The following is a 26,878-nucleotide window of genomic DNA, read 5'->3' as shown; positions in this document are numbered from 1 at the left end:
CCCGCTGGTCTGTGCCCAGGGACACAGGGCTACGACGTGAAGACATTTATTACACACAGAGCAGATGCGTGGGTTCGCTTGCAGGGCCGAAGCCTGAGAATCACCACCCAGCCCCTTCCCCAGCTGCGCCCACCCGGCTTGCCCTCGAGTCTCTTCGCGGCCCCATGGGAACAGACAAGGGACTGGACGTACATCACAGTGGAGAGTGGCAGGGTGGTGGGGAGAAGCCTGCAGCTGCCCGTGGCTGTGGCGGTGGCCGGCTGGGATGCGGCGTGGCTGCCCAAGATCTGTGCTTCTCTGATGGGAGGTGGGTGGGCAGCAGGGCCTCCGGAGCAGGAGTGAGGCCTGGACCTGGGCGGGTCGGGGAGGTGGCAGTCCAGGGCGGCCCCCTCAAAGCCGGCTGGAGGCAGCTTCTGCCCCAAGCTCTCATGGCTGTCTTTAGTTGCCCTCAGGGAGCAGGCCACTCTGCCAGCCCTAGGCACTTCTTAGTGTGTCTTGGGACTGGGCGCCTTGGAGACTGGGAGGCAGGCCCCAGACACGTGTCCCCCCTGTCCCCCCGTCCCCCCGAGGGTGAGCCTGTGTCCTAGGACTGATCTCAGGAGAGGCCAGGGGCCTCCCCTTCTTCCTGAGGCCTGGGCCTGCCTTGGCAGCCTGAGAAATTCCACCCGAGGGGATTGTGGGAGGGGAGGACTCCAGAGCCTGCTCCCACCGGGTGGGTCTTCTGCGCAGGGAGAGCTGGCCACACAGGGTGAGCAGGAAGAGGGCATCTGTCCCCGTCTTCTCAAGCAGCTGCCTTAGGCAGCCTGGCTACGTGCTTCCATGCCGATTCCCGGGGCAGGCATCAGGGTGTGGGTAGGGGGTGTCCGGGGAAGGCTAGTGGCTGGGCCGGCTCCCGTAGGGTCAGGTCCACCCCATCAGGCAGCAGCGGGCAAAGGCAAGTGGGCTCCGGCTGGGAAGACCTGGCGGGCTGAAGTCCCTGCTTCCTGCCCTGGGGGGTCCTGGGTGAGGGAAGTGGGGGGCCCGGGTGGAGCTGGGAGCCACCCGCAGGGGTTTCTCCTGGCCCGACCTACCCCAGGACCCTGCCTTGCTCTGGCCCTGAAGTGCCCCCAGGCTGTGAGGACTTGGGACCAGAGGCGAGCCAGAGGCTGCTGGGTCAGGCGTCCCCAGAGGTTCTTGCTGTCCCGGGGAGGATGCAACCCCGCTCCCCCGCCTCCCTCCCAGCCAGACCCGTGCGGCCGCCCTTGGGGAGGCCCGGCCCTAAGGTGAAAGCTGCAGGTTGAGAGGTTCTGAGAAGGGGGGCCGGGCGGGCGGGGGGGGCTGTATGTACACGCGGGCGGCGGGCAGGCGGCGGGGCAGGCCGGAGCCTCACTCGGGGCTGTAGGAACACCTGCACACGATGATGTGGCTGCGTTCCGCCTTGGACAGCAGGGGCTTCACCTGCTCATGTCCCCAGTGTTCTCCTCGGTGTCATCATCCTCTCCGTCCCCTGGACAGACAGCAGCTGCTGTGATGGGACGGCCCGGCTGGGGGCTCCCAGGACCCCGGGCAGCGCCTACTCACCGATGCGGAAGTCGATGTAGCCCTCCCCGCCGCTCAGCACCAGCACGTTCTTCAGCTTCTGGCCCTCGCGTCGGAGGCGGGGGCGGCGTGGCCGGGGCTCTCGGTACGGCTGTCGAGCACGCTGCCGTTGAGAGTGGCCAGCACGTTCCCTGTCATCGGGGCACAGGGAGCTCAGCCGAGCAGCCGGCGCCCCCCGCTACAGGCTCCGGGAGGGGGGCCATGCCGCGGCCTGGCAGCAAGGGGGGGCCCAGCCCCTCACCTGGAACTGACACAAAGAACTTGACGGCATCGCGGTGGCCGTGGAAGCAGAGCTGGGCCTGGGCCATGGAGCAGTAGGGGATGAAGCTGCTGGCTGACTTGTCGCAGCTGTCGTCCCCGTACACGTGGATGACGCCCCCAGGGGCGGGCCTCCTTCCCCAGCTGTGGGGGATGTTTTGTTGGCTGGAGAAGAGAGAAGGGCAGCAGGCCCGAGCCTGAGAGGAGGCCGCTGATCTCCAGCGGGCAGAGGCAGCAGCGGGAGAGCACCCGCCGCGGGGGGAAGGCCAGCCTCAGCCCACGGGCATCTCAGCTGGGGGCTTCCGTGCGAGGGCAGGAGGCAGATGCTCCTGGACTCACCCTCGGAGCCCCAGGAGCTGGCCTCGGTGCAGAACTACGGCTGGGGAGGCGAGGGGCGCAGCATGGAAGGGAGAGGAGAGAAGTTCACGGGAGGGGCGGCCAGGGCAGCAGCACCCCCGTCTGGAGCAAGGCCTGGCTGAGCGTGCCCTCCACCCCCCTGCCCCCGAGTCTTGTCCCAGCGCAGTCACCACCACCTGTGCGGGCGTCGAGGGGGGTCACTCACTCTCCGTCAGCGGGTATGGAGATGACCACGCCGTTGCCAGTGCCCACCCAGAGGCGGTTGCCGGCGATGAGCAGGCCGTGATGCGCACAAAGGAGAAGCCAGCTTGCCCGTGCCTGGGGAGAAGAGGGCAGGTGGTCGGCGTGGCCGCCACCAGGGGCCCTCCCAGCCCTGACCCCGAGCCCGGCGCAGCCCCTCACCCAACATCTTGGCTGACGTAGGGCTCGATGTCCACGTCCTGCAGGTGCTGGTGGGTGTGGGCGTGGTAGAGCCGCAGCGTGGAGTCCAAGCGGATGGACACCCACACCCCTCCCCGATCCATGCCAGCTGCCGCACCTGGCCTCTCTCCCGCCGCGGGTGTGCGTCGAACGACTTCTTGGGGTCATGGCAGCTCACATCAATGAGGGGGTGCCGGGGGGGTGGGTTCTGAACCCCCTAGCCACGGGTCACGATGCAGCCTTCATTCTAGAACCTGTTCTGCTCCTCAGGGTCCGGGCTCCAGGGCAGAGCCGTAGCCAGCACCCGTGCCCCGTCGGCCCACAGGCTGGCGGCCCGGGGGAGGCGAGCGGGGGCCCCGTGGGCGCTGATAGGACTCACCGCAGAGCAAAGCAGCAGCAGGTGAGCCCAGACAGACTGGCACTCACAGCCCGGCTGCCCCTGCTGGCCCGTGACGGTGCTGGTCTCCCTGAGCAGGCTTCCCTGGACCCCACAAAGTCCCCAGGGCCCATTAGCAGGCACACTGGGAGCGCTGTCCCCCAGCAGGAGCCAATTCCCCTCCCGCGAGGCCCTCCTGCTGCCAGCACTCGCCTCGATCTGCATCGTCTTGGGCTGGATGACGTGCACCTTGTTCTTGTAGCCACACCACACGCGGTCACACACGACGGCCATACAGCGAAGGAGTGGTGGGGTGGTGCCCAGGTCCATCAGGTGATAGTTGCTCAGGTCCCACTGGCCATCTGCAGAGAGCCCCAGACGCCTGCTCAGGCCTGGCCAGGGACCCCCCCTGCCCGTGGTGGGGGTGGCCGCTCGCCCACCCAGCGCCCCCGGCCTCACCTTCGCCTCGGTGGAAGATGCCAGAGTCCCATCGGCCAGGGCCACCAGTACCGCCCTTTTCACGTGCCTGGAAAGTGACGCAGTGAGCGAGCGGGCCTAGGCCAGGCGCCACGGGCCCCCTCCCGATGCCCGCCCTCAGCTGGGGTCCCGTACACCAAGCTCAGCACCGAGTCCTTCAGCTTGATGGAAGTGCAGACACTTCTTCCAGTTGGCCACGGCTGAATGCACGTACAGCCTGTGGGAGGACGCCGTGGTGGGCAGGGCTGCTGGCCCAGGAGACCCTTCCCACGCCCCGCCCTGGCGCCCCACCTACCAGCCGTTCTGGCTCCCAGCCACATGGTGGGAGCCGCGCTACTGCTGGCCCTGCAGGGTCTGCGCTGGGCTCCGGCTCGGGCTGCACCCCACCTGTGTCCGCCTCGGCCCGTTCTCACTGCAGGAAGGATGGCTGCTCCAGGGTGGCCCGGGGGAGCCCCTTCCTGCCCACCTCGGCCAGCCTCCCTCCCCTCCGTCTGCCCCGTTCTCAGAGAGCCCACCTGCCAGGCTGGACAGTGGGGGCCGGGGAAGGGGCCAGGTCGGTGAAGACATGCTCCGTGAGGGGCCCAGGCCGCACCGCAGCCGCCTCTGCCTCGCTGGGCCCCGAGTCTGGCACTTCCGTGGCTTCTGTGGCCTCTTCCGTGGACTGAGATGGATTGACCTTCCCATTGGCGACAGTAGCCACTTCCCCTGTGGAAGGGAAGGGTGAGTGCGGCCAGGGGGTGGGGAGGAACAAGGGGGTTGGGGGAGGGCGGCCGCCCAGGCGCAGGCCCAGCTCACCCTGACCCTTGTCCAGCACTGGGGTGTCCCCTCGGGAGGAGCAGTTGCTGCGGGGCACGTTACAGCGGGTCGCGCAGCCCACCAGGGTGATGCCCGCCAGCACGCCGTCGGCGCTGGAGTCCTCAGGGTTCACATCGCCATCCAGGAAGATCTCCCCCGGAGGGTAGTCACTGTCACTGGCCGCTGCGGGAGAGTCACGGCCCCGTCAGCCTACACCAAGTAGCCCCTACTACCAGAACACAACCAGGGCTCCCGTCCCACGTGGGACTGCCGGGGAGGGAGAAGGTGGCCGCCAGCGAACGTGGGTGGCTCAGGGCGCCCCGGGCTCTTAGACCAGGCCGGCCTCGGTATGTGGGCCCCGACTCACAACCACCGCCTGCGGGCCTGGAGAGGCGGCACAAGGCATGGAGAAGTGAGACTCTGGTCTTTGGGAGCAATCGACTCTGATCGCGTGTCAGAAGGTGAAGAGTTCTGAGGAGCTTGGGGCCATCTTGGAAGACGGCCCAGGCAGGGCCCCGCCCACCCCAAATGCTGGCATGAGGACTGCTGCTGAGAGGCAAAGCCAAGCCTCCGTCGGCACCGGCTCTCCCAGTTGCAGCAGGACGGCGGGAACTGGGCCCATGGCAGGTCCGTGCTCAGTTCCTGACCGGTGTCTCCCTCTGTCCTGCCGCCCAGCTCATCTCCTTCCAGGCACGAGAGCGACAGTCACCTTGGGGTCGTCTCCTCATTGTTCACGGGACTAAGGGGCGGCACTGCCAGCCTGCTCCCCTCTGGGCTCCCCCATGGGTTCCCGACTGTCCCCAGCATGTCCCACGCGAGGCTGGTACGGCTCAGCGGGCCTCCTCCATCCCCGCCGTGTGCGGAGCGGCGCTGAACCTGCGCTGCTGGCCCTCACCTGAATGCTCGGATGCACAGGACGTGGGCGTTGCAGACGGTGAACTGGTCACCACGGTGCCCGGGCTGGTTGGCGTCGATGATGACACTTTGCTGGTGGTCAGGGTGCTGGTGAGGATCCACACGCGGCTGGAGGCGGCATCCGGCTCGGGGAGCTCCTTTGCCTGTTTCCGAGCACAGGAGGGCCGGGCCTCTCCAGCAGCCACACGGGTCGTGGGGGCCTCCCGAGCCCTCTCAGGGTGCAGCCCTGCCCGCGGCCTCAGGGGACGCATGTCCTCCAGCAGCAGGGCAGTGAGAACTCAGGACTGAGCTCCGGTGCCCCGGTCCCTGCCCCAAGCCAGTCTGGGCCACAGAACAAAGCCTTAGAGCCCATGTGACGCCTTTTCCGCCAGCCCCCTGTCCTTGGGCCGCCCAGCACTCCTGCGCACAGCTTACGAGGAGGAGGAGGAGACAACCCTGGGGGCCTGAGCCCTCCAGCCCTGCGGCCTGCGGAGTCTCAGACCCTCCGCACATCTCCCCCGACCCAGGAGGCAGCAAAGACCTCCAACAGTCCTGGACCGGGAGGGGACCTCAGATGAGCCCAGTCTTGCGGCACTGTTCCCGGCTGTCCTGTTTCTGTCACTCTCAATGTGACTCCAGTGCTGGTCACAGTCACCTAGACCCCGGGAGCAGTGGGGTCCCTGGCCCTGCCGTCTGCTCTGACCTTCTTCTCTGGAGACGTGTGATCGCTCTTGGTCTCTCCTTCCACTTCCCGGTCGCAGGTCAGAGGGTCGCGGCCTGGCACAGGCTTGACTCCGTTCCAGAGTCGTCCTCGCCCGGTTTCCACCCGCTCAGGTTGACGCCCGCGGCACACCACAGCTGGGAGAAGGGCCCTGGGGTCAGCGAGCCTGCCGCCCGCGCGCGCCCACCTGCACCTGTCAGGCCCGCTGGGCCGGCTCACCTTCATGGTTGGGTCTTTCTCCACCAGAGGGCGGCAGTACACGGGCACAGGCACGTTCTTCATCCGCGTGTCCTCTTGGCCCCCGTTGGGGCTCAGCTGCGACCGCAAGGCAGAGGCCACGTGGGCGCGAGGCCTGACGCAGGGGGCCGGTCCTCCGTGGGTGGGGCCATGGGGGCGCCGCAGGGCTGCGCAGGTGGGTCCCCAGCTGCCGTCCCACCTGCCCCCGCGAGCACCCCCCCCCCGCCGGCCTCCCGCGCCCCCTGCGGCACCTGCTTGTACTTGGCCGGCAGGCTCCAGCCGCAGGCCTGCAGTCGCCCGTCGTCGTTGCGCACGTGCTCGCGCACCTGGCGGTACTGCTCCCGCTTCTGCTCCCGGCGGGCGGAGGACGTGCAGTCGCTGGCAGGAGGCACACAGGTCGTTTCCTGCCCGTGCCCGCGGGCCTGCCCTGCATGGAGCACGCACGGTCCCCACGCCCAGGTGGCAGGACCATGCATGCCCCCCCGCCCCTCAACGGGCAGCCTGGGCACCGGCCCCTGTCCAGCTCCTGCCCAGCGCTGGTCCCCTCCCCCAGGCCCGTCCAAGGACACAACACACAGAATTCCCCATGTCTGCTCTGGAGCCAAAATCCTGGTATCAAAACTAAGGGAAACATGAATTTCCAAACAGAGTTATTCCCAGGCAGAAACCCCACGCTGCCAACTTCCTGTCGGCTCCCAGAACCTCCAAGGACACAGAGTGTGGGCCACAGCCTGGGGTGGGGCCTGACCCCAACTGCTGGCTGCAGCGCAATTCCCAAAGGCAGGGGAGCAGGGGCACCTGAGGGGCTGTGGGTGGCCCTCTGGGACGAAGGGCAGGGACTGGGGGGCAGTGGGGCCTGTGCCCAGAGACTCCCTGTGCACCCAGTCAGGCTGGAGGGGCGCAGGGTGTGGGCACAGAGAGGTCAGCCACGGAGGCTGGCGAGCCCCCTTCCCACCAGGGACTGCGTCCCCCAGCACAGCCCCCTGGAGAGTGAGGCAGAGGCTACTCGGAGGGGCAGGACCCTGGGACCTGGGGCCTCCACTCAGCCCAGCCTGTGGCGCAGGCCTGCGGGAGGAGCAGGGACACTTTGGGACACTCACTCGTCAGGGAAGAACTCCAGGGGCCGGCTGCCCGCAGACATGGGACACATCGCGTGGCCGCGGCGCTGGCTGAAGCCGGCCGTGGTGGGAGACTTGTAGTGGATGTTCACCGAGGGGTAGGGCCGCTTGGCTGGCGGGGGGCTGGATGAGGAGCTGAAGAGACGGCTGAAGCTGCCAGCGGGGGCACGGGAAGTGAGGGGCGGCCAAGCGGGAGCCTCCTCTGCCCCCTCCCCATCCCGGCGCCCCAACTCACAACTGCCAGATGGTGGATTTCTTCTTCTCCTGGACAGACGGGTGCTCTCGGGACGCTCTACAGCGGGCGGGGAAGGGGGGCCGGGACCCGCTCAGCCCGTGCCCAGGCAGACCTGTCCCCAGACTACACCCACCCACTGGGCCCTGCCCAGGCCACCCTGGCACCTCCCTTGCCCGGGACCGGGTGCTGGGGAGCCCCCCCCCCCCGGGCACACGGGGAGTTGGCCTCAGGGAGGAGGGGCTCCCAGGGGGTCAGTCACAGCTCCCAGAAGGGTCTCGGCACACCAGCCCGGCTCCAGCCCAGCCGGGGCCCTTGCCAGCTCAGAGCCCCGCATGGGCTCCCACCAGCCCCCCTTCCGGTCCTTCGCGGGAGAGGGAGGCGGGGAGGGATCTGCCGCATTCCGTTCCTCAGGGCCTGCCGTCGGGACCAGGGCTCAAGGCCGGGCACCCGAGGGGGCCGAGGGGCCCACCTGATCATCTCGGTCCACCGCACGGCTTCCTGGAGCTCCATCAGCCTCTCCTTGTACTGGTTGCGCTCCATGAGCACACGGGCCATCTCCACCCGCGTGAAGCGGCGACGCTGCGCCAGGGGGACCTTGTCCTGCGGGGGGCACAGCCGCTCAGCCGGCGGGCAGCTGGCGCCCTTCCTCTCCGGGGCCTCCTCAGGCAAACGTGGTGGGTGGGTATGGGGGCAACCTACCCATCCCCCAAGGGGAAACTTTCTCGGTCGCATGACATGCTCAAGGAGGCTGACACAAACCACTGGACCCCACGGCGATCCCAAACGCCTCCAGTCAACACGGACAGGTGACATTGGTCCCCAGGGGCACCAGAGGAAGAGAGATTCTAGGGAGGGTCCAGCGAGCGGGACCGGGGGGCACTGCGTCCGAGGGGGACGCTGGTGGTTTCTGCAGATCCGTGTGGGGTCTGCCAGCTGGGAGTGTGGGGGCAGGACCCAGTCTGCTCCGTGAGGCTACAGGCTGACCTGGGGCTGGGGCACCCCCGGGGGCCGCCAGGCGAGTGAGCATCAGCCCCCAGCCCCAGGCAAGGAGGCCCAGGTGCCTCTGGGTCTCTTCTAAGGTGCTCAGAGGTAGGGGCTGCGCAGGACAGGCTGAGGGAACACGTGGCCGGCACTCTGACACATGCATCACGTGCCCCCAAAAGTAACCGAGCTACTGAGCAGTGTGCCGTGTCCCCCGTCCACCTCAGGCCGAGGAGCCCGGCCCTGCCCTCTGCGGAAGGCAGGCAGCCCAGTCGCCAGACCCTGGCCAGAAGGGGGTCCACAGGGGTGAGGGCAAAGGCCCGACACGTCGTCTCCTCTGCCTTCCCTGCAACAGTTAGTTACGAACCCCCAAGGAGTAGCGGGCTCGCCTCAGGACCGTCCCCTAAGGCTGAACACGGGTTCCCACCAGGAAAGGGTGGAGGAGAGGACACAGAAGGGGTGAGGAGGGCCCCGAGCCCCGCCCTGCGGCCCGCCCCCCTCGCCCGCAGGTTAATAGTGGAATATACCAATTCTGTACAGAGATAGCCGCTTACATCCTCCACCTCCTCTTTGGGCTCACGCCGGGCAACGATGGCCTCGGACTTCACTCTGCAGGACCAGAAGGGAATTGTGGCGGGGGGGGAGCGGGGAGGCCCCACTGGGCTCGGGCCCTGGCGGACCAGTGGCCCAAAGCCCTGCTCAAATGAGCCGTGGCGGCCCCAGCAGAGGACCAGGGCTTTGGGGAATGGGGAAGGCACAGTCAGCCGGCCAGCCCCAGGTAGGTCTGCCGCCCCCACAGGCCCCCCCGTGACACCTCCCCTTTCCAGCCTGGAGCCACAGGCACCCCTGCGGGAAGCATCAGGCTGCAACAGAAGTGCCAAGTGCTGGGAAAGGGACCCAGAACTTTCCAGAACCCAGAATCCCCTCCTCCTGAATGAACCTATGAAGGCAGCTTCCTCCTAAGGGAGACGAGGGGGCAGGCGGACGATGCGGAGCGGGGCGGGGATGCGGGGGAAGAGGGGCAGCTGGGCCCTGGCCGCTCCACCGAGAGCTGGAACTGGGGGAGGGGCAGGCTGCGGGAGGAGGGCCAGGGGGGAGCCACTGGGGGGTGTGTCCTCCAGAGGGAGCCCGGAAAGGGGGGACTGGACTGGGGGCATGGTCTAGCTTGGCCCCTTCCAGGAGCCCCACCACCTCCTCCCAGGGCCTAGCCCCAGGCCCTGGCTCACCTCCTGAGTTCTTCCTCCAGGTCCTTGACGCGGCCCTCCAGCCTGAGCTTGGCCTGCCTGGCGGCTTCCAAGTCCCCTTTGAGCACCTCCTGCTCCCCGGACAGCTGGTCCACCTTGGCGATGAGGTCATTTTTCACCACATTCAGAGCGTTTCTTTGAGAAGGCAGAGAGTCGAGAAGTCCGTGTGAACCGCTGTGCACACAGTGTGAGGGGGGCTCAACGGGGCCTGCCGGCTCATGGGGGTCTGAGCGGGGACCCCGCAGTGCAGAATGCGGGGAAGAGTGGTGACCCTGGAGGGGCAAGCTGGGCCATGTGGGTCTGGGCCTCCCAGCGTTGTTACAGGGAGGCCCTGGCCCTGAGCAGTGGGTTATCTCAGTACCCGCGGAGGGAAAACAGCATTCTGGGGTTTTTTTCTTTTCAGAGAGAGGGTAGTGGGGGCGGGGGGGTGGAGAATTCCAAGCAAAATCCATGCCCAGTGCAGAGCCCAATGTGGAGCTGGATCCCAGGACCCTGAGATCATGACCTGACCCGAAATCAAGAGCGGGAGGCTTAACCAACAGAGCCCCCCAGGTGCCCTGGAGAAGAGCGTTCTTACTTGGTTTCTAGAAGCTGGGAGTTCTCCAGCAGCAGATTCCCCACTTCCTTGCCCATTCCTGAAACAAAAGGTACAGAGGTACTCCCTGGGTCTGAGGCCAGCCCCTGATGCTACTCCACTTGTCCCACAGCAGCAGCCCTCCTCCCCAGGGGCGGCTCGGCCCTGGGGGGGCAGATGCAGGGGACAAGGCCCATGGGGCTGGCCTCTGGAAACCCCAGGGAGAGGCCTCTGCTAGTCTTCAGCTGGGCTCTCAGCTGGCAGCAGCTGGCAGGGACGGAGTCCTAGAGTAGCCCCCGGATGGCCCCGTGTGGATGGGCACGACAGCCCCGGCTGACCTGCACACACTCTATCCATGGGAGATCTGTGTACCATGGGAGGGCTCAGACGACACCAGCCCCACCGGGTGACCTCAGTCTCTGTCCCGTCAGCAGCTCCCTAGCCCTGTGGTTTCTGAGGCCTTCGTGAGGCAGACCGTTCTCATAGCTGTCCCCAGGACAGCGGTGGTTGGAACCGTGGGGATGGGGACAGAGAAGACAGCACAGGACGGCAGAGAGCTCGGGGCCAAGGAGGGCAGGTGGCCTCCCTGGGGCACAGCAGGAGGGAGGGAGCGAGTGGAAGTGAGGACCGCACTCCCTGGGGTTGGTGCCCAGAAGGGTCCCCCAAGCTCCTCTATACCAAGCCCCAAGGCGGACCCCACCGCTAAGCTGTCTGCAGGCACGTCGCAAAAACTCTGAAATACGGGCACTCAGCCGTGATGACAGACCGCCCCGAGAGCCCAGGGTCTGTCCCTCCCAATCACTCACCCCCGTCAAGGACAACGGTAAGACAAGACCTATGCAAGCGGTGTGCCGGGTACGGGCTCTGACTGCTGTCTCCGCTCCCGCCCCTCGGCTTGTCCGGGGTCTGCTCTGAGGGAGGGCGCTGGGGACTCGGGACTTGAAACCAACCCCCCCACCCCAGGGCTAGGAGCCAGGAGAGCCTGTGGCCCCTGCTGGCCCCACGCTGCCCCACCACGCAGAGCGAAGCGACCAGTTCGCAAAGCAGGAAGGTGTGAGGCCCACAGAGGAAGGAAGGAACAGGAGAAGCAAACTGAAATGGGGCCTTGGCCTTACCAAAGAAATCATGGCGCACTAGGAGAGCCATCCCAGTCCCACGGGAGCCGGGCGGCCGGGGCGGCAGGGAGACGGAAGGAGGGGAGAAAAAAGAAGCGCATTAAGCCTGTGTGAGCAGCAGGGGGTGGCCCGCTCGGGCTCCTGGTCTCCGGGTTTGGGGTGCGCCCTGGAGCGGGATGGAGGATGTAGGAGATGCATGGAGCCAGCTCCTCCTCCTGGAAAAACCACCAGGCCTCAGCACCTGGATGGTGAGGTGGAGGGTCAGCAGTGCTCCCAAGCCCTGAGCCGGGAAGGGCGGGGGTTAGGGGCTCGTGTCTGCAAATGAGGGAGAGTGGCGCCCGGCGAGCCAGCCACACTAGGTGGGTGCATGTGGGTGGGATCGGGCTCTCCTGCTGGGAGGAGAGGGAGAAAGCAGGAACTGTGTCCTCCGCCATGTGGGAAGAGGACCCCTGACTTCTGGGGTACATGTGACAGAGGGGAGACAACACGCAACTGGGTCTGCGGTCCCATCCGAACTGTCCCATGCTTCTGATGGCTCCATAGAGCCTTAGGAAATGGCACTGGGGGACGTCCGGCCTTGGAAAGGACGGGGTCAAGGCCACAGTCAGTGGGAAGTAGTAGAGCAAACCAAAGTAAGCTTCCGAGCGGCAGGGGAGCTGGGGAGCAAAAGCACGTGTGTCTTAGTGGCCTGGAAAGGAACCAGGAGGGGACAGGCTGCACAGCCAGCGGCGACTGGACGGCAGCAGGGAGTGTCCCAAGGACGCCGACCCACTACAGCTGGACGCTACCGTGGGCAGAGGGGGACACAGACAGACAGACGGGAGAGATACGCACCTGAGAACTCCCCTGGGGCCATGTCCCGCGAAGCAGAGAGAGACGGGGGGGGGGGGGGGGGAAGCGACAAAGGTCAGTTGGTGACTGGAACCAACAAAATAGATTTTTATTTAAAAAAACAAACAAACAATGCTGAACAGCCATCTCCACATTGAAAGGCGTGAAGGAGTACAAGCAGATGTCACCGGGCCCACGGGTGGTAAATCCCACTGGGGATGGCGACCCTACAGGAAGACAGGGACCCAGAGCACCGGGCCCCACACCTGCTCAGCCCTCGGGAGGGCGACGTCTCTGCAGCTGACACCTGGGAAGGGGAGGGAGTGTGTGTGTGCACGCACACGTGTGTGAGGTATGCGTGTGCACGTGTGAGGTATGCGTGTGCATGTGTGGGGTGTGCGTATGCCTGCATGTGCTTGCGGGTACTTTGTGGGGGGCACGCGTGTGTGCACTCCCTGCATGGGGTGTGCGTGTGCACGTGTGGGGCAAGTGCACGCATGTGCATGTACATGTGAGGGTACAGGTGTGTGTGTGTACACGTGTGCGTGGGGTGTGTGCGTGCGTGGGTCGGTGGGTGAGGCAGTATGCCAGGGTGTCCAGGCTCAAGACGCCTCCCCTGCCCTAGAGTGCGTGAGCTTGGCCTTACAGGCTCCGGCCAGCGCGTCCTTCAGGAAGGGCACGACCTCAGGGAGAGCCGCCCAACGACAAAAGGAAGCAGGTCTGGCTGGCTGACAGGGAGGGAGAGGGAGGGCAGGCAGCAGGGGCGGCAGGTGTGTGGGGCTGGCAGTGCCTTCCTCACTGGGGTCCAAACTCCTCTGTGCTGCCCAGCTGGGGACGGGCCACAACACTACCGCTCTGCGGTCACTTCCCAAAGAAGCCAATAGTATAAAGTCACCTAACTTAAACACCAACGTATATAGTTTGGTGTCGGAATTTAAACAAGAAACAGGCGCCCTGGGTCAGAGGCGGATATGCCCTCGTCCCTGCTCCTTCCCAGGGCAGCCGCCGTCAACAGCTCGTCTCCTGGGAACTCCTTCTGGATCAACACTGGCATTTCAAGAGCAAAATCACGACCAGGCTAGCCATGCTCCCGCTCGAGGTGCTCCGTTTCCCCGACCCTCTGCCCACCCCCCCACCCCCCGGGAGAAAAAGGCGGCCACCCCGGAGACCCCAGCCAGAGGCCAGGCTGCACCCGGCCACGGCCTCACACCGCCACCTCCTGGCCGTGGGGCACAGCATTACCCGCTGCGTTTCTGCAGATCTTTGGAGCAGTTATCTCCGTGTCCTCTTTTCAGTTCTGGATTGTTCTTGAAGTTTGAGCATCCTTTAGGTACGTTTGTTGGTATCTTCAGTGAATCCCCTTTTACCGAACCCTCACCCTATTGTTGGCCACTTCTGTTAAGGCTGGAGATCACGTGGGTGGGAAACAATGTATCTTTCTTAAGTAGCTCGCCTCCCACCAGTCCGTGTTTTCCTCTGCAGCCACCGCCACAGGGGGGCCCAGATCAGGAACATAATCTCCACCTCTCTTCCAGCTCTGCGACCTCGCACTTCTATGTTCAGATCTTCAATCCAACTAGAAGAAGTCTGTGTCAAAGGTGGGGACCAGACTTCTTCTCCACGAATCTACCATATTTCCAGCGGCTTCGAGTGCTGCGTCTGTCCTACCCAAGTCCCCACAACGGCTCCAGCTCTCACCAGGAACTCACAGGGCCCGGCGGGGCTGTCGCTGGTCCCACCTGCATGGAAGCTTTTGTGCTTAGAACATCGGGCAACCCTACAAGCTGGTTCTTTCTCAGAAATTTCTGGGCTACTCTCACGTTTGCTCTCCTGGATGAACTTCAGATTCTATCCATAAAGTGAATTTACGTTGGCACCGCGGGCTGCTCTGCGAGTCACGGGAGGCTCACGCAGCTTGGCCTGCGGGTCTTGGTTTTCGAGACCTCTTTCCTGCTCTTTGGTCGTGTTTCCCAATTCTGTTCACACAGGTTTGTGACTTTCTCAAGGTTATTTCTACACACGTTCTGGGTTTGGCTGCCACGTGGGCGGGACCTGTGAGGTGAGCACAGCGCCGCAGAGAGCACACAGCCAGCCTGTGCCGTCCGTCAGGTTCTAAGTCGAGTTGCCTGGCTTCTCTTGAACTCCCTCACACTTGTGAAGGGGGCCCACGGTCTCCCCAGCTCTCACCGAGTGGTCACCAAGCACGGATTCCCTTACTCCCCAGTTACACCGGCTCCGAGGGGCACACTGTCGCAGGGAGGTGCCTCTGGGACTGGACGAGGCTTCATGTTCAACAGCCTGTCCTCCTTGGACTGGCAGCAAGGCCTTGCTTTCCTGGAGATCTCTCCAACAACGGTGCATCTGGCAAGCCGCGGTGGGAGCTGAGTGAGACACAAGGAGACCTGCCTCCCCAGGGTCTCTTCCTTGCTCTCCTGCTACCGGAATTCACGGTCCAAATGTGGAGAGGTGCAGGGGCGGCCTGAACAGACACCCAGAGCGCTGAAGGGTGCCCGCCTCAGCCGAGCCAAGGGCACCGCTGTGTTTCTGGGACCACAGGACCTTTCCATGGCAAAAACAGCCACAGAATGGAGACTACCAGAGCCCCTGCCGGCCCCAGGCTTCTCCGTGTAACAGCCCCACTGGGTCAGGTCGGGTACCCAGCTCTCCGACGGCTGTCTTCAGAAAGACACACGGTGCCGGGGGATTGGGACTCCCATCCCAATGGCTTACCCTGGCAGACGGGAACGGGCCGCTCAGTGAGGGGACCGCAGCTGAGGCCACCTCCTTCCTCCATGTTGCTAGAAGATGGGTGGGCTCCTCTGCTCGGCTCCCTGCCAGCAGAGTGCACGGCACTAATCCCTCCTAGCCCCTTGGTGCTGCCGGCCTGGCAGGTGCCTGTCGTGCCTGAGGCTCTGGCAGGCTCCTCTACTCCCAAGAATGGGGGCTCACTGTAGCCAGAACGAAGTGGTGCCCAAGGTGGCCACGGACATTGACACATGCTGAGCGCGCAGTGAATCACGACCCATCACTCGATGATGGAAGGATTCTGATTTCCGCTTTCTCAGAACAAAGACCCAGCAGATGCGTAGGTTAGGACTTCTCGCGAGAAGGTCACAACAGGCACTCTCTGTTCTAGGGAAGTGACCCCAGGACATTCACCAGGCACCACCTCCCTTCCAGGAGCTGTCCTACATCTGCCTGGGAGTCATGACCCCGTGGCCTGCAGGTCAAGCTCACTGACAAGCACTGCCTGTTGTCCTGTTTCCTGCCATCACCGTCAATGCAGCTTCTCTAGGTCAGTGGTATCTGGAGTGATGCCAGAAGACCCCACAGCCCTGAAGATGGGAGGGAGGGGATAGCCCCATGGCCTGGAGCCGCAGGGCAAGGCAGGAGACTGCGGCCCATGGAAGGGACCAACAGGCAGGCTACCCAGAGCCACCAGGCAGCGAGGAGGCTGCTTAGCACCGGTAATCCTGTAGAACCACGTGAGGAACCAAAAGCATAGCGGAAGCATCGGCCACAGTGGCCGAGAGTGGAAATTACCCATGCGGCCATCCGTGGACAAATGGATACGTGATGTGTGCCCTATGCAGGCAACATGCCAGCCTCAGCCATAAGAAGGAACGCGACTCTGACACCTTCCACAACACACGCAAACCTCAAGGCATCACACTCAAGGAAAAGAGGCCACGTGGAGAAGGACCATGGGTATGAGATGCTCAGAGGGGGCTGCCGTGCAGAATGGGAAGCAGGGGAGTGGCTGCCAGGGGCTGGGGGCAGGAGGAGGGACGGGACTGCCCATGGGCACGGGTCTCCTCTGCTGGTGAAATGTCGTCTAACGTAATGATGGTCACTTGACTCGGAATTTGCTCCACGTGTTCCAAGACACGGGGCCGTGCACCTCGAGCAGGCAAACTGTACAGCGTGTCCCATGCCAACAGAGCTGCGACGAAAGGCAGAGCGGGTGGTCAGTCGGGGCTGCCGCTCTACGTCCGACTTGCTTTGGGTCCTGACTCTGCTGCTCATCCCGCCCTCCCTGACCTGGTTTCTTCCTCCATAACACACGGACAACAGTGCTACCCCAGATGAATGGTGGCTGTGCATGTCCAACGCTGGAGACTCTTCCCATGACCATGTTGCGGGGTGGAACCTTGTCGTGAGGAAACCGGCCACAGAGCAAGGTCCGGCGGGCTCTAGCTCTGCCCCCTCCTGGACACTCCATTTCCCACCCCTGAGCACACCACGGGATGCCTCCAGCCACCTATGGCCAGGAACGGGCGTGTGAGGCTTGGGCCTACAGAGCCCGGCACGGACATGCAAGCTGCTGGGTGCCTGTGTCTTCCGAGGGAGAGGGCTGTCATCGCTCATCAAATCCTCAAACGCTCACCAGCACACGGCGGCCTGCGGGGTGCTGCCCTCTCACCCGCACAGCCTCCACGGTGGGCCCCGGCAGAACGGTGCTCCGTTGTGAACACATGGCACGCACGGCTACCCACCACGTCCTCCTCCCACCGCGGGAACCCTGCTGAGGCACGTTCCCTCCCGGGCCACCTCCAGCCCAGCGGGTCAGCGCCTGCGCCCAGCCAGTGCAAGGTCGGGCAGAGCCCCGTTGGGGAAAGCAGTGTGCGGCCATTCCTGGGAGCCCACACCTTTACCCTGAGGCTCCCACTCTAGAAATCTGTCATAAAGAAGCCATCAGAAGGGTGGGCACATGCTTCTACCGCAGGATCTACGACAGCAATGGCCACACAGCAGTACTCAGGCCCAGGAGAGCGGAGGAACTTAGAACTTACAGTCCCGTGAAGGGACACGTGTGGAGGATACCAGTGGGTCGGGGGAATGGTGCTATCGCCCACCTGACCCCCACAGCCCATGAACCGTGTGTGCCCTGGTGGGCGGGAAGGTGCCCCGACATGTCACAACAGGCGTCATGGCAGTGGCGTGGGGTCGCATGGTTTTACTCTGTTGGCAGTCTCTGACATTTGAGTACTATTAGAAGCATGTACTGCTTTTCCAAAAGCAAAAACTAGAATGTATGTAGGGTTATCTGAGGCGCATAAAGGAGAGTGGCAGGGTGTCACAATATTAAACATGATTTCTCCTATATAAATTTTCCTCAATGTTAATAGTTTGTTTATTTTTAAATAAATGTTTTTATCACACTTACGAGAAAAATCTCACTAGAAACACACTGCCGAAGGCCGGCCTCCTCCTGCCCTTTCCCCTGGTCTCACGAGTGAGGGCCGACGTCCGGATCACACAGAACGGTACGCTCAAACGTCAGCGAGAAGGTAAATTTAATATTACGTGTTTTCCGCCACAATTTAAAAACTAGCTGGAAAAAAACTTCCATTTTGGGCCCAAGACATTGCTGGCGCTGACTCCGACGCCATGGGGAACTGCGTTCCTGGGAGATCCCCACGCCCCAAGTAAGGCAATCGACCCGGCAAAGCCCTAAGGCAAAGAAAGCGAGAGTGTGCCCGACAGAAAACGCCTGTTGGGGCCCTTCCCTCGTGGGCTCAGGCCTGGCCGGGTCTGCCGCTGGAAGCCCAGCCGAGCCACCCAAGACGGTGCCGTCCACACAGAGCAGCTGAGCGGGACACAGACACACTCCGCAAGTGCCCTCAAGTCCCCGACGGCAAACGGTCCCCAGTGTTAATCACAGGAGAGGGCCGGCAGTGGGAAGGCCGGCAGCAGAGTCCCAGATGGCGGCAGCCCTGCCCCTTGGGCAGCAGGCGACCGTGTCCGGGCCACAGCGCCTGCAGACGGCCTCACGCGCCCCCCACCCTGGTGGAATCGGCACCTCCCCTCACTGACGCCGCGGCCCTGGCTCCAGCTGCAGCCCCCGCCCGAGCCGAGGGAAGCGAGGAGCACCCATCCCCGCGAGCCGCCTCCACGGACATGGTGTGGGAAGAGGACGAAACAGAACCACTGGTCCCCTGACAACACAGCCACCTTCTGTCCCACAGCCAACCTCGCTGGGAGGCAGGGGCCCAGTGCAGCTCTAGGGTCCTGGAGCTCCTGCCCTGCAGCCAGGCTCGGGACACAGTCATGCTGCTGAGAGCACCTGATTTCCCGCCTGCAGTGCTGAGGGCCTCGGGGCGCTGCCAGCAGACGCCCGGGGTGCCAGACGCCCATCCCTGGACAGGGAAGAGGACCAGGAGTGAGTCTACATGGGGGACTGTCTCTGCATCCATTTCCGACACCCGGGCAGGGCCTTCCGGGGCTGACCACGGGCTCGCAGACGGACAGTAACCCTGTCCAGGCGTTTCCTTTGAGGAGAACTACTAGAACACTACCTAGGCTGAGCGCTCAAGGGCACGGTTTCATTTTCAGAGATAGAAGCTTCTAAAATTAGGAAGTAACATAGCTCTGTGTGAACTCTAAAACCCACAGAACTTTATGCTTTACGTGGGTATGTTTTATGATGATGTACGTTTATGATACATCTCGACAAAACCGTGAGAAGCTCCTGGCTCACGGCTGACAGAGACACTGCTTCTGCTACAGCTACAGAAACAAAGACAAGTTCCAGGCGCTGGGGTCCCAGGGGGGGCTTGGGCTTACCTAGCAGGTCGGCTCCTTCATCCACATCCCCGATGACCTCTGATCCTGCAGTCGACAGCTCGTGGTACAGGGAGTCCGTGTTGATGCCAAAAGCCTTGTTCACGATCCCCTGGGTCGGGCTGTGAGGACGCGCAGCCGGGAGCTCAGGCTGAGGACCGGCGAGCACCAGCCGTGTGCAGGGGCCTCCAACACCGCCCACAGGGCCACTCGTGCCAACGCTGCTTGTGCAAGGCTACAGGGGACACCTTTGCGGAAGGCCCAATGCCCACGGTAAACATGGAGCCCACCCTACTGGCCAGACCCAGTGACTACCTGTTGCCCATGCGGTCAAGGCGGGGCTCCCGACTCATGTCCAGCTCTGGGGTGGACTCGATGATGTCTTGAACATCAGACCACTCATCACTGCTGCCCATGCCTGGGGGACACACGGGAACCCCAGGGTTGGGGGGACGCCCACCCACTGGCGCCATGTCTGGACACCCCACACTGGACCACCACCAGCCAGGGACCTTCAGGAAAGGGCTCCTCCCTGGCTGGTGGCCAGCTGGGGCCCATGCCCCGGAACCACGGCTCTTTCTCATGACCTCCGATGAACACACCAAATGTCCTCTTCTCCTCCCCCCTCCTCTACTGAGTAGTCTGCGGGAGGATGGGGTGCACTGCCAGAGGCCGAGTGTGACCCCAAATCCATGTGTTGAAGTCATATCCCCAGTGTGGGACTGCATTTGGGATGGGGCCTTTAAGGAGGTGGTGGGTCAAATAAGGCCACACAGGTGGACCCTGCCTCCATCCGACATCCGTGCCCTCATGAGAGGAAGGGCTGGGGACGCAGGCCCTATGCACAGCCAGGAACGAGCATCGAGGGGAGCCAGCCTCGACACCCAGACACCTAGATCGCTCACTCCTGGGCTCCAGGACTGTGCGAAAGCAAGTGTCTGTGGCTTAAACCACCTGGTCTGTGCTGTTTTGTTACCGTGGCCTGAGGGGACTGATCTATCTGCCCAAACGAAGATCCGAATTTGGAAGGGAAACCCGGGGTTTGGGGGGGGGGGACCGTGGGGGGCAGAGCAGCAGGGGGCAGGGACAATGGGGCAGAGCAGCAGGGAGGGAGGGCAGGGGCGGGGCAGCAGGGGGAGGTGGATGAGTGCTCCCCACTGCAGCCCCAGAAGCCGGCCGCCGGCCCAGCACCTATGCTGACGTTCCGCATCTCCTGCGTGACCTGGACCTCCATGTTCCGGCTGTTGCGCTTCTCCCGCGCGCGCTTGCTGCCCTTCGTGCCGGCGCCGTAGTCCCCCAGGGGCTGCAGGCTCTCGTTGAGCGGTGTGACCGCGGCCGAGGGCACAGAGGACGTGGGCGTGTTGGACTTGGTGCCGGTGGTACTGGGTGTGGCAGCCGCCGAAGACTGGCCTGACTCGGACATGTCATCCTGTGGACACTAGGGCCAAACACAAGAAGGGAGAAGCTCGCCACGTGGGTCAGCCGCCCCCGAGGCTCCCGGTGACCCACACCGTGCAGGGTCAGGAGGGGCCTCGGCCAACTCCATGAGGCCTCCTCGCTAGGCTGCTCTAGCCATGGTAATACAGCATCCTGAGCCGGGACTGGAGGGCACAGGAGGAGCCCCGCTGCCCTCTCCGGCCCACTGCCTGGGCCCGCCGGGCCGCTGCTGCGGGCTCTCTGGCTGCCGCAGTCTCCTTAAGGAAAGGGCTTGGCTTGGGGCCCTCAGCTTGCCCGCTCCCCGGGACGGCCCGCCAATGCCGCATGTGATGGACATGAAGCTACACAGACACGGCAAGCAACCCTTTGCAGCCGGGGGTGGTCACAAACGAGGGGCAGCCCGGGGCGGGGCCAAGGGCTCTGCACGGGGACCAGGGAGGAGACCGAGCGTGCCTTCCGATCAGGCCGTCCGGGCCACGGCCAGCCGCTGCCGTCTCCTGCTCCTCACGCTGGGCCCAGTCTGGGAAGGGGCGCCAACCTCCCGAGCACAGACACCAAGGCTTAACCCCCAAGGCTCAAGTGGACCTCAAGGCCTGCCCTGTGCATCTACGTATATGCGGTCAAGCTGGAGTCCCACTTCCAGGGAATGGGTCCTCCAAGCACTCCAAGGGAGGCAAGATTATGAGAACCCGCAATCAGCTGTTGACCTTAAGTAGCTCCCTGCCGGGGGCGCCTGGCTGGCTCCAACGGTGGAGCGCACGACTCTTGATCTTGGGGTCGTGAGCTTGAGCCCCGTGCTGGGTGTGGAAGTTACTTAAAAAAAAAAAAAAATCAAAGTCTTAAAAAAAATAAACAAACAAACAAACAAAAGAACAAAAAATCAGAACCTCCCTGGAGAGAGCACACTCTGTGTTCGTGAGGACAGCACAGGAAGCAAAGCCATCTTCTCCCACAGTCCTTCCTCGAGCAGTGGCGGACAGAACCCGTGAACTGGCCCACTCGTCTACTAACACTGATGTCCCGACTCACCCCGACTCGGTCCTCAGTGGGCAGCAGCCCCCACACACCCTGCTGCCCTCTCGGGGTGCAGAGAAGGGGCATGGCTTCAGGAGGGGCTGCTGCTCCCGGTGCACACCCCACGGGCCCACAGCACTGGGTCACGTGGTTTCCACAGAAACAGTGCTTCTGGGAGCTCTGTCTTGCCTGGGGGGAGCTGATGGCAGGGGGTGTCCAGCCCTTTCTGTAAAGCTGGACACACGCTGGGACCAACCTACCCTCACCTTCACTGGGAAGGGCTGACCAGGCTCCCGTGGCTGCCTCTGGGGGCCCGGGAGGCAGAGATAGCTGGGAATCCCTGGCACCTGCCACTTCCTGACCCGCGTGGTCAGCGTCAGGCCAGGACCTGGGACAGCCAGTTGGGCTTGGTCTAACCGCGCCTCACACTTCTCTGCCAGGACTCTCACTGTTCCACAACCGGGCCCGCCATATCCCAAGGGGATGCTTGGCGGTGTCGGGGGAACACCTGTGGCTGTCACGAACGGGGACGTGTGGAGGTGGGGAGCGTCTGCTCACTGTCCTGCAGGCCACCAGACGACCTCCACAGCTGAGGACCACCGGCCCAGATCGCTGATGTGCAAAGGCACTGTGCCCCGCAGGACAGCCTGTGCCTCTCTCCCTGGAAGCTCCCTGGTACAAGCATTTTCTACCTGGATTCTACAGCTTAAGGCTGACTTGAGAAGGAAAAGTGCTTTCCTGAGAGCCTCTGTGAGGGAGCTGCCCCAGTGTCTGTCCACCCCACATGGTAGAGGCTCCCGGGTGTCCTACAGGCAAGGGACGCCTCTGCTGCCAGCACTTGAGGAGAAATGGCCACAGGAGACCAGAGGCCTGGGAAAGTCTGGCGAGGACCAGGGGAGGCCAACGATGCAAGTCCACGCCGCTCAGAAGCACGCGCTTTCTAGACCACCTTCCGCAAGGACGTGGTTCCCGCCGGCCCGTACCTGGCCAACTCGGGTCTGCGGGTTCTCAGTGGACCTCCTTGACCCCAGAAGTCACCGAGGGGAACTGTGCGGCACCGCCTGGCCTTCCCCAGTCCCTGGCTCTCCCTGACCCTACAGGCTGCCATCTACCCACAGGGCGCTCCCCTGGCCACCACTTACCTAGCAGCAAACCTCTCAACCTCCTAAACACCAAGGTGTGGCAGTGACCTCCAAATGCAAAGGGCCCAAACTCTTAGCGGCCATTCCTCACCATGAGTGCCACAACTGTTTGCTTAAAACACTGAAAACACAGCACATAAAAACAAAAAACAAAACAAAAAACAACAAAAAAATGAAGAAATTAGAAAGACCTTAAAATCTAAAACATGAAATCAAAGAACGTAAACATGACCGAAAAAAACAAACCGAACACGCGCACAAACTGAAACAGAAAACAGCTGGGTGAAAAGCAAGAGCACTTCGGGCGACGCGGCAGGAGAGACGCGGGAAGAAAGCCGGCCTGGCCGCGGGCAGGAGCCCCAGCTCCCGGGCCCCCGGCCTCAGCAGCCCCCACGGCTTCTCTGGGCACCGGAGCCCTAGCCACAGGCTGGACCCCACACGGGCAGGACAGCCTATAACGGGGGGCGGTGAGCGCCTGGGTCAGAGGTCGCAGAGACATCCCCAGGTCTGGAACCGAAGCTGAAGTGAGTGGGGTCACTGTCTCCCATGGTGGGCAGCTTGAAGCCAACTCTGGCAGGCAGGCTGGACACCCAGGGACAGAGGGACGATCAGCCACAAGCTGCAGCAGGAGGAAGCTTCAGGAGAAGGCCCGGCCCCACATCCACCGGCTGGCCCAGGTCCGGAGTCCCAGGTGCTTTGCCTTCTGCAGGTGACCTCCCACGGCCCCTGTGGGAAGTGCCCCAGGCCTGGGGTCGCTTCCTCTAGCCCCAAGAGTGTTATCCTTACCTGGTGACATGGCCAGGGCCTGTCTGGCGAAGGCAGGGCTCAGCTCCCAGACCAACACTCGCCGCAAGTGACCATGGGCCCTGAGCGAGCGGCAGGCCAGGCAGAGTCTCTGCCCCTGGCTTTCTGAGGCGGGCCTCACTGAGGGACGCATTCCCTGGTTAGCCACACACACCCAGGACGGCCACGTCCTGGGACTTAGAGACCCAGCGGTCATTAGCACGGACAGGGAGGGAGCAGCATCTAGAGCAGGGACGCTGACCCTACCCTCTCCCAGCAGAAGCGCAGACTTCAGACACCAGCCTACAAGACCTTCTAGGCTGGAGCCCAGGGTGGCTTCAGGGCTGGTGCCTTGGGGTGGGTCTGGGGGGCAGACATGCTTGTGCCCTGGAGCAAAGGCTCGCTCGGCCAGAGCAGACGGGTGCGCCCTGGCTGCAGAGGCCCCATCCGAGACTTGGACCTCCCAAGCCGGTGCTCTCCTCCGGAGCTGGTACACCTCCACACAGCCTCACTACCCTGGGCGGGGGTTGGGGAGCTGCAAAGGGTTGTACACAAAGACGCTTCCTGAATGAGCATGGGTGACAGGGAGGGACCCTCACTCCACGGCACGGCTACAAAACCTGGTAGCTGGAGCTGAACTGGCCGAGGTCACTCAGGTGCCAGTGGTCCCCCGCAGGCACGAGCTTGCCCCCCATCTGTGCACGTACCATGCCGTCGGCCAGGGGGAAGACGTTCAGAGAGGTGGGGCGCTCCTTCCTGCTGAAATGTGAGGGAGAGAGAAAGAAAGCGGATGTTACACGGGGCTCCCACATGGAGGACTGGAGGCTCTCTGGACACGGGGGGACCAGCCCCGCAGACCGAGCCACTCGGGATCAGGGCCAGGCGTGCGGGGTGGGGCGTGAGCTCCAGGGTAGCACAGCCTGCACGGAGGCCACTGAACCCAGAGCTATGGGTCCCGTGTCACCAAAGCTGTGCCCGTGTTTCAGGGCCCCTCAGCTGCTCTGTGGGCCTAAGGGGCCCCTCCCCTTGGGTGCACTGTCTTCAGTGCCGTTGTCTTTAGTTAGTTTGCTGCCACAGAGAGCTGCCCTACAGGCTAAGAACTCCCACGGCAGCGCCAGCACAGCCCCCTCAGCATCGCGGCCGGCACAGAGCGCTCCTGAGCGGCGACGTCCACCGTGACAGTCTTTCCCATGCATAGCCCACACCTGCCTCTGGGTGGCCATCGGCCCGGCTTCTGCCTCCTGGCACCGGGCAGGAGGAACCAACCCTTCCGCTCGGCTCTTCGCTCTCTGCCCCCACCTGAACCCTGCACTGCTCCTTCGTGAGCTCTCAGTGTACATCATCGGCACAGACGTACAGAGGAAAGAGGGCCCCATCCTTCTGTGGGTGTCGTGTCCTTTACAGCCCACGGGGGCCCCTTTCTCCTGCTCCATGCATTTCTTCCCGGTCGTCAGGGACCCCAGGAACCCCAGAGGGGTGTCTTTCAAAGGCACGCCAGGAGACGGGGAGTGGCAGGTCGCCTGCTGGGCTTGGTCCCCCAGGAGACGCTCCCTTCAGCGTGGGCGACAGCGGGTGTGCAGCCAGGCCAGCTCCCTGTGCTGCCCCACAAGGACGCGGCGCACCCCAGAGCCGGCCAACTACCTCACAGCCCGTGCCGCTCAGAGCCGTCACGGTCAAGCATCAGAGACCCGCACACAGAGCTCGACCCCCACAACTGCGGTGTGGGGACCGGCGGACGCTTCCTTGGGAATCCCAGGCAGCCAGGCCCAGAGGCTGGACCGGTCTGCAGAGAGAAGGCGGGCGGCGTCCCTGAGGCACCGGAGGAGGGGAGCGGTCGTGTCCATGAAAACTGCCCACGGCCCAGCAGGCGGCTTCCTGAAGCACAGCCCTGGGAAGCGGGGGCCCTCTGGCTGGGGCCCCCGTGTGGTTCTGGGGGCCGGCCGGGGCTGAGCTGAAGCAGGGAGGAAACACAGAGTCTGGGTTGGAGTCCTGCCTCGTCCCATCCAAGGCTGGCCGGTGTGTCCTGTTCGGCAAGATGCTGCCTCCTGCGGAGCTGGACCTGGGCTGCGCTGACCTGGGGGCTGGCGTGTGGCAGGCACAGAGCCACAGCAGCAGCTGTGTGCTCCCGAGAGACTGGAGCCACTGGCACCTCCACATGTCGGGGCCCGGGCCACCAGGAGGCTGGTTTCCTATGGACGATCATAGGCCCCTCACATGCAGCCTTTGTCCCACAACAGGACACGTTCTCTCTCATGCACGTCTCAGCTGAGTCTGCAGGTGCATCCGTAGCTCGGCAGGCCCGAGGCTCTGCCCACTCAGGCTGCTGGCCGCCGCCAGCCTGCACGATCCCCGGTGTCTGGGAAGGCGCCAGCCGCCGTGTGGTCAGCATGTCCCTGGAGGAGGGGCCCAGCCTCCACAACCCCAGCGTCTCTCCCCCGAGGTCCCCAGGCCTGTCCTTCACCCACTCTTCCTCATTGGGCTCCCACTGTCGGTGCGGGAGCCCCTCTCCTGGGGCCCATTCCCACCGTGGGAGAAATGTAGAGCAGGGCCCTTGGCCCCAAGCAACAGCTGTCGTCCCCAGGAATCGAGCCTCATCTTCTCTCTCTGTTCCTCACAGAGCCATGCATATCCTGCGCCACAAGCCCTGGGAGCACATGCGGGCACTGCCATTGGAGGCCTACACCCGTCCAGAGCTCGGCCACAGCGTCTCTTATCGCACTCCTGCTGCTGCTCCTTTGGGAGATGCCGATGCTTGTCCAGAAGCTACAGCCCGGGGGAATTGCGCTGCCCGCAGAGGTCAAGGTGCCTGCAAGGACCACGGCCATGCAGCCGGCTCCGGGCCCAGGTCTGTCCGAAGCCAGAGTGCGGGTCTCTACCCCTGCCCGCCGCCTCCCTGCAGCGCCAGCCCAGGGCTTCGGGCCCGAGGTCCGACCTGTGACCAGGGATGTTCGCCGGGCTGGGGTCCCTGCGCCACTACCTAGTCTGGGGCTGTCTTGGGAACCTGGGTCTCGCCCGTCTCCACGGCCTGGCCTCTAAGAGCCACACCGAGCGTCTTTGATCCGTAATATTGAGGCAGAGAAACTGTCGAGCAGCTCAAGGACCAGCCCTGGGCCTACAAGCAAAAACCACCAGCAGGACCGACTCTCCCAAGCCCCAGGGCACCCCGAGCGCCCCACACGGCAGCATGAACGCTGGCCAGGCTTTACCTTTTCCTCCACGACTGGCGAGGACTGCAGGGCAGCGACAGACACAAGGGCAGCACACGGTGGCAACAGCACAGCGGGCGAGACGAGAAGACAGCATTAGAGGGCACAGGTCAGGGGACACAGGTCACACGCGCTCACACGGAGGGTGAGTGCACGGCGGTGGGTTCTGCTTCGCGCAAACACACGTGGAGACAGGCAGATGTGCACACGACAGACACAGGACACTCAGACACGTGACCTCTCCACTGAGCCGCCGGCCCACGGCTTGGCACACACACTCAGTACAGGGCGGTGGGCGAGTGTCGTCTCCGGAGAGTCCCGGCACGCATGTGTGCTCAGGCACACACCCGCTCACATTCGTGGGCCCACGCACGCTAACCGGGGTTTCTAAAGACACACGCATTGAGAACACCAGGCCAGGAGTGAAGGAAAACCCGTCTGGGATTGGCGGTGACAGTGGATCCTGGCACTAAGGATGAGGCCCCTGGCGGAAGCTGGAGACACTGAACCAGGGAGCTGGG

General features: G+C 63.8%; 1 protein-coding gene across 1 annotated transcript in view; it reads right to left on the bottom strand.

Annotated features, from left to right (window-relative positions):
- Nucleotides 1-5: 5 nt before the first annotated feature.
- MAPK8IP3 (mitogen-activated protein kinase 8 interacting protein 3) overlaps nucleotides 6-26,878 on the bottom strand; it is a 46,391-nt gene continuing 19,518 nt past the window's right edge. Inside the window, 42 exon segments of the mRNA XM_047712701.1 lie at nucleotides 6-1,442; nucleotides 1,445-1,486; nucleotides 1,561-1,629; nucleotides 1,632-1,709; nucleotides 1,820-1,964; nucleotides 1,967-2,003; nucleotides 2,179-2,215; nucleotides 2,399-2,411; nucleotides 2,413-2,474; nucleotides 2,477-2,511; nucleotides 2,596-2,707; nucleotides 2,710-2,770; nucleotides 3,203-3,351; nucleotides 3,449-3,469; nucleotides 3,472-3,515; nucleotides 3,602-3,636; nucleotides 3,638-3,683; nucleotides 3,762-3,774; nucleotides 3,777-3,809; nucleotides 3,812-3,862; nucleotides 3,865-3,878; nucleotides 3,982-4,171; nucleotides 4,262-4,444; nucleotides 4,506-4,510; nucleotides 5,157-5,244; nucleotides 5,247-5,319; nucleotides 5,859-5,956; nucleotides 5,959-6,013; nucleotides 6,096-6,191; nucleotides 6,365-6,491; nucleotides 7,214-7,384; nucleotides 7,467-7,523; nucleotides 7,936-8,066; nucleotides 8,975-9,056; nucleotides 9,674-9,826; nucleotides 10,269-10,326; nucleotides 11,381-11,398; nucleotides 12,215-12,226; nucleotides 18,779-18,897; nucleotides 19,091-19,193; nucleotides 19,967-20,213; nucleotides 23,772-23,910. Coding sequence (XP_047568657.1) covers nucleotides 1,366-1,442; nucleotides 1,445-1,486; nucleotides 1,561-1,629; nucleotides 1,632-1,709; nucleotides 1,820-1,964; nucleotides 1,967-2,003; nucleotides 2,179-2,215; nucleotides 2,399-2,411; nucleotides 2,413-2,474; nucleotides 2,477-2,511; nucleotides 2,596-2,707; nucleotides 2,710-2,770; nucleotides 3,203-3,351; nucleotides 3,449-3,469; nucleotides 3,472-3,515; nucleotides 3,602-3,636; nucleotides 3,638-3,683; nucleotides 3,762-3,774; nucleotides 3,777-3,809; nucleotides 3,812-3,862; nucleotides 3,865-3,878; nucleotides 3,982-4,171; nucleotides 4,262-4,444; nucleotides 4,506-4,510; nucleotides 5,157-5,244; nucleotides 5,247-5,319; nucleotides 5,859-5,956; nucleotides 5,959-6,013; nucleotides 6,096-6,191; nucleotides 6,365-6,491; nucleotides 7,214-7,384; nucleotides 7,467-7,523; nucleotides 7,936-8,066; nucleotides 8,975-9,056; nucleotides 9,674-9,826; nucleotides 10,269-10,326; nucleotides 11,381-11,398; nucleotides 12,215-12,226; nucleotides 18,779-18,897; nucleotides 19,091-19,193; nucleotides 19,967-20,213; nucleotides 23,772-23,910 — 3,379 coding nt within the window. The 3' untranslated portion in view covers nucleotides 6-1,365.

The sequence above is a fragment of the Lutra lutra genome, chromosome 18 (genome assembly GCF_902655055.1).
Source record: "Lutra lutra chromosome 18, mLutLut1.2, whole genome shotgun sequence".
NCBI classification, from domain to species: Eukaryota; Metazoa; Chordata; class Mammalia; order Carnivora; family Mustelidae; genus Lutra; species Lutra lutra.
This window is presented reverse-complemented; position numbering and strand designations above follow the sequence as displayed.